This window comes from Micromesistius poutassou (assembly GCF_964030765.1).
Source record: "Micromesistius poutassou genome assembly, chromosome: 1".
Classification (NCBI taxonomy): Eukaryota; Metazoa; Chordata; class Actinopteri; order Gadiformes; family Gadidae; genus Micromesistius; species Micromesistius poutassou.
In genome coordinates, this window is record NC_140271.1 from 3,269,476 (window position 1) to 3,275,831 (window position 6,356).

Here is a 6,356-nt window from a genome sequence, read left to right on the forward strand (position 1 = left end):
TCATATAGGAAAGGAAAGGAAAGGAACACACTTTGGTTCACCCCATCCATCAACTCTTCTGCCAAATATTGGCTTAGCCCACATATTGACATAGCCTTGCAGAATTATACATTTTCAACATGGTTCACCCCAGTTAGTTAAAAATGTATGAAATTGATTTTAATACAGCCCTTAAGGAAGATATTGAACTGTAAACGATGATTAACATGTAGGCCCATTCCTATTAGCAATGTGTTCAGTTATTGATACTTAATTATCCTGAGAGCAATCTAATCTTGTTTATAGGGAACTCAATTATTTATCTCAACAAGAGCTGCAGACCCTTCCTTCCTTCATCCGTTACCAATTACAATGTGGGCCAACAGAGGTTTGTGAAGGAACCGCATTATGTAGGGCCCATTTCGGTTCCATGAGACTCCTCAGTCTTGCGTCGAGAGCCCCAGGCAGCCCTCCAATCTGAGAGACGATTTCACACCCCTCCTCCTGGGGGCTGAACTGCATATTTTCTGCAGGCGGAATGCAGAACAAAACACTGGAAGCTGTCACACAAAATAAATCATGTTTCTTTTGAAAATCCACAAAAGTAACAGTCCTGATTTAGTGGTCCAAATACAGTATACCCATGACGAACAATATATAAATGTTCTGATAGCATTGTTCGAAAACGTCATTCATCAACCCCATATCACTATACCGTGCATCTTACCGGCAACCCTTAGCTCAGGGGAACTGGTTATATTTAAAGGTGACATATTAAACCACCAGGTGTGAGTGTGATTAGCCGTTACTCTTCTGACATCACAAGTGGGCGTGTCCACCTAGATGTGTAACGGATAGATGGGCGACGTTTGCTACAGTCCACTGGTTGGCTGATCTATCCAGCGTACATCTAGGTTTACACGCCCACTTGTGATGTCAGAAGAGGCCGATTTTCAAAATGGCTTGAAAATGGTGGTATAATATGTCACCTTTAAATGTACATCCACACCAAACCCTTTGGTATATTCTATTCTATTTCAGATTTGCATCTAAACATGTCCGACTTGGAGGAGTTCAGCAAACTCGGAGGGCCGTCCTCCAACGCGTCCGACAGCTACCAGCTGAACCCGACCAGCGTCATCGTCTCGGTGGTCTTCTCGCTCATCTTCCTGCTGGGCACCATCGGCAACAGCCTGGTGCTCGCCGTCCTGCTACGCAGCGGGCAGGTGGGCTACAACACCACCAACCTGTTCATACTCAACCTCAGCGTGGCCGATTTCTTCTTCATCATCTTCTGCGTGCCTTTCCAAGCCACCATCTACTCCCTGGAAGGATGGGTGTTCGGTTCGTTCATGTGCAAGGTGGTGCACTTCTTCATCAACCTCACCATGTACGCCAGCAGCTTCACGCTGGCCACAGTGTCAGTGGACAGGTATGTGTCGTCGCGTCTTATTGCACTATTGGATTTTCATAGTTCAAGAGTTCACTAGAGAGCCACTAGAGAATTACAGTTAAGGATTTGTCTTAATTGCACGTCAACGCCAGGCGATATGCGGAAAAACAATAGGCGATTTTATTCTTGAATCTTACATTTTATTAATTTAAAATACACTTTTCTAATTTTCAGAATATGACCCCTCCAAATAAGAGCCAATACCACCATTGCAGTCTGGCAGGCAGCCCATAGGCCATGAGATGACTCATTAGTTGTAATCAATTTTACACTCAACAGTTTGACATCAGTACCCTTAACTTTATATTCTGCCTCTATCATTATCCTCAACCGATGTTCCAAATGACTGGGAGAAGCACAGGACAACATGATAATGAGTTCCGTTGGCCGTGACAGACACTTACAAGCCCTATTCCCCCCACTGGCCTTGATGTACCGTAATGAATTGAGCTTGTTAAACAATAATACACATTGGTTGAATTTGTATGCAGCCAAATAATTGGCAACATGCTACACAAATACTTGAAAGTATAGTCAGCACTATTCTCGCTACTCTTCCTATCGAAGAGTATGTCCGTACTTTCATTTGTACATGAGGAATGCACACAGATCCTAGCAACCGGATGCTGCTTTCTCTGAAATGCCACCAAGCTTGTGTTCATGTGCTCAATCCATCAGCAAGCAAGCCCTTTCCATTGAATTCAGGCTGCCACGGTTAGGACAGCTGAGGACACAAATTGGCTCATCAGTTGTCCAGAGGGATTAATTAGAAGCAACTAGAAAATACACCCCAGAGATGATGAAGTCCAACAACCAACTCAACTTACTTCATACAGAAATGATCCTCTTATTGAGCCAGACCCCCCCCCCCCCCCCCCGCCAACCTCTCCCCCAACACCCCCCACCATCCCCCATTACTGTTGCTGGGCAACAAAGGCCAATCAATAGCAGCAGTTCTTTTGCCTGTGCAATTGAAACCCTTAACAAACATTGGCAATATTTACTTCCTCTAATGGTTTTCATCGAATGTGACCTGTCCTCTTTGTTCATGAGATCCTGTTCTTCCTAAGAGCAAGTATATGAGTCAACACTGTTGGAGTCAACACTTTCTGTTGGAGATGAAATATGATGGAGGACATCGTCATTTCCGCATTCCACCTGCGTCATTGCTTTGAGGGATAAGCAGGGTGTACATTCCTACAGAGGGAATTATTCATTTGTCTACCGGGCAGTGGATCACCCAAAGGAGCAGATCATAGATGTTCACGCAGCACTGAAATACTCATCTTATCAAATATCCCTCTCTGTGAACGCATTTCCATTGAAAATTATGTAACAAAACTGCGTAATGGAAGATCAACAGAGAATTGTTACCTTGATCACAGGAGGTGGGTCCCTTCACTCAGGATTTATTATAAGCCTTGTGTGTTCCTCATGAACCCCATAAGAATTCTTCCAACGTCTACCCCTTCTCATGCATTATGCATCATTCTTATTTATTTGTATGCATGCCTTGTGACGCCCCTGCAGGAGGTTTCTCTCATCCTCCACCTCAAGTCATCTCCTTTCTCTCCTAGGTACCTGGCCATCCGATATCCCCTGCGCTCCAGAGAGTTGCGGACCCCTTGCAACGCCGTGGTCGCCATGGTGGTCATCTGGGGTCTGTCCTTGGTGTTCGCCGGCCCCTACCTCAGCTACTACGACCTCATCGACTACGACAACAGCACCGTCTGCATCCCCGGCTGGGAGGCCCACGACCGCAAAGTCCTGGACACGTGCACCTTCATGTTCGGCTACGTCATCCCCGTGCTGATCGTGAGCCTGTCCTACACCCGGACCATCAAGTACCTGTGGACCGCCGTGGACCCCCTGGACGGCATGTCGGAGTCCAAGCGGGCCAAGCGCAAGGTCACCAAGATGATCATCATCGTGACGGTGCTGTTCTGCATCTGCTGGCTGCCGTACCACGTGGTGATCCTGTGCTACCTGTACGGCGACTTCCCCTTCAACCCCACCACCTACGCCATCCGCATCCTCTCGCACTGCATGGCCTACGCCAACTCCTGCCTCAACCCCATCGTGTACGCCCTGGTGTCCAAGCACTTCCGCAAGGGCTTCAAGAAGGTGTTCAGCTGCATCCTGAGCAGCAAGAAGGGCCGCAACAAGGTGCACGTGATGCACGTGGCCAACACGGCGCCGGGCTTCGAGGCGGGCTCCACCGAGGTGTCCCAGATGCACGAGGAGAACGTGGCGGCGCGCTCCGACGACTGCGAGATGGTCAGCAGGCCGGCGGGGGAGCCGCGCGAGGCCGCCATGACTCTGAACCTGCCTCTGCAGAGGCAACCCTGACAAACGACTGCGCCGACATGAACAGCGTGTACATACCGGTGGTGCGGTCGTGTAGCAGATCACTGAGAGACGGCAGTTCGCCGGCGTAGGGCTTGCGTTTAATGCCACCCGAAGGGTTTGCTGCAGCAGCTCTGAAACGTGTGCGGTAAACTTGGGCTACGCTAGGGGACTCTGTGTAGCCGTGTGGTATGAACTTGACTTTATGGGAAACTTGTAAGGGTTAGGGTTCTGGGTGGACCCCAGGACGAGGTAGCCTTACTGCGTAGATGCTGCAGTAGATATTTTGTAAAGTGCTAAAAAAAAAATGCTGTGATAGCTCATCCTCAGTGTTCATTTTTTTTAAGCTGGCGTTGTAAAGGGAGGCGAGGAACAGACCGATGACTCATCCTGAATCCTTAATGTAGACATTTGTTGCCAAGTTGTAATTTGTTCGTCATCCTTGCATGGACCGTGGAGCATAGTGTAATCGACTGTGTTATTTGCATAAGTGTACAGTTACGCACCCCATCAACTGAAATATCCTCTATAATCAGTCTTTTTCTTCTTTTCTCTAAATACCAGAACATCTTAGTAGCTCTATCTCTCTGTGACCTGAATTGTTTTGTTCTCCCTGTATCCTACCTCACTGTGGTTAAAACCTTCTCGCATCCTGGCCTTGCAAAATCCCTCCACTTCTAAGATTGTGTGAGTCAGATGAAATGATCCTTTTGAAAGGGTAATTGCTGTTTTTTTCTTTTCTATAAAGGCTTTCTTTTATACAGAATATTTACTGTGGTTTGGCCTGCAGCCTTTGTAAATGAATTTCCAAGTGTGCATTGCTGTTTGAAAACTTTTCAAGTAAATCCTGTATTTTTCAAGAGATATATTTAAGGAGAAAGTTAATGTATATATTTAATCAGATATTTCATAAAATGTTTCAGAGGACTATGTACTGCACACTCAAATATCGAAATAAACTATTTTCTCCTGTGGAATTGTTATGGATGTTCATAATTTGTGCTCAACAACACATCGATGATGTTATCAGTTTATTTCTCTGAAATACCAAATCTATTTGCATTAATACCACTATAAAACCTAAGCTACTGTTTAATTAAAATCAAACCCCTTTGCAACATAGAGTAATCCCTTCCAATAATGCATCGACACTTCAATTAAAACCAATCCTAATTTTCTATTTCCATAATGGAATGTAATTAATTATAATATATTAGACACAATTAGATAAGGGGTGCTATTAAGGTCTGGCTAATGGCACATGAAATTCATAAATAACGGTTCTTTAAATGGATGGATTCTTCTTTTTTCCCACCAATTAAAGGTTAGGGTTATTATTATTATTATTATTTTGTATCATTACAACATATAACTCACATATGCATAACTTCTATTTAAAAGCTGGTTAGTTGGTAGGTTATGAATAATTGGCTGTTTACAAAATATTGAAAATATCAAATTGAAAATAAGAATTTTGTTTGTTTTCCAGTACATTTCTATCTTTTACCGTTAAGGAATATCAAGGCACATTAAAGATATGTGTACGGCTCAGGAAGGCAATATCAAACGAGGTAACGTCAGCACAAATGGCTGCATCCTGCTGACCTGACACAGGCTAAAGCTGCTGCGGTGTGGAATGGATGATCACGATCTATCTATCTATATGTCTGTCTGTCTGTCTGTCTATTGATTGTATTTTTCGATCGATCAATCTATGTATCTCGGTCTGTCATTCTATCTGTCTACCAATCTGTTTGTCTATCTTTCTATCTAATATATTCATTGGTTTGATCAATATGCAGCATCTCTCTATTTATGAACCTGTGTGTTGAGAGGACATTATTGGATTACAATCTGACACGTTTCCAGTTAGCCATTCCATTGATCCGCTTTTCCTCTGACACATCATCGCTTCACTGATTCGACTGTAGAAGAACTTTGTGAATTGAATTGTGTAACTTTTTAGCCTACAAACTGCCTACAGACAAACAATCAAACATAAGGGTACATGCAATCATTTCAGAATGTTGTTGCACAGCCATTGAGCTGGCGAAATAACTCCAATCCTACAATAATATAGATATAATATAGCTCCATATGAATGAAGTGATGTGATGTTTTAGAACGAGAAACCTATAGCTTTAAAAAGTATTGAGTTAACATGAAAGCAAGCATATCGTCGAACGCCTCAATAAGATTGGATTAAATTCGCCATCTTTGCCTTTGTCATCTGGCAGATCATAATCAGCCCTTTGTTATTGATTACAGTATTTTTTGTAATCAAGTGAAGGAAATATAAATACAAATGCAAGTGTGTTTAGGACTTTGCCAATATAGCTTTCACGAACATGTTGTTTGATCAAAAGTTGAGACAATTATTAACAATAGGGTAGGGTGTTCCAACTCCCAGCTGAAAGGGTCCGGGTTTGATCCCAAATGTCCAAAATCGACCATCCAACAGCTTTATAATTCTGGTAATTCTAGTTTCAAGCTTTATGTTACTCAGTACCAGTAATACAATCTCAGCAACAAGTTAGTATATCTTATAAGATAATTAAGGACAAAAAAGCTTGAAGCA

General features: G+C 43.5%; 1 protein-coding gene across 1 annotated transcript; it reads left to right on the top strand.

Annotated features, from left to right (window-relative positions):
• Positions 1-1,034: 1,034 nt before the first annotated feature.
• galr2b (galanin receptor 2b) lies at positions 1,035-3,781 on the top strand (the record flags this gene model as incomplete). Its single annotated transcript, XM_084488479.1, has 2 exons — positions 1,035-1,411; positions 3,010-3,781. The coding sequence occupies 2 exons, from the start codon at positions 1,035-1,037 to the stop codon at positions 3,779-3,781; spliced, it is 1,149 nt and encodes a 382-aa protein (XP_084344605.1).
• Positions 3,782-6,356: the final 2,575 nt, after the last annotated feature.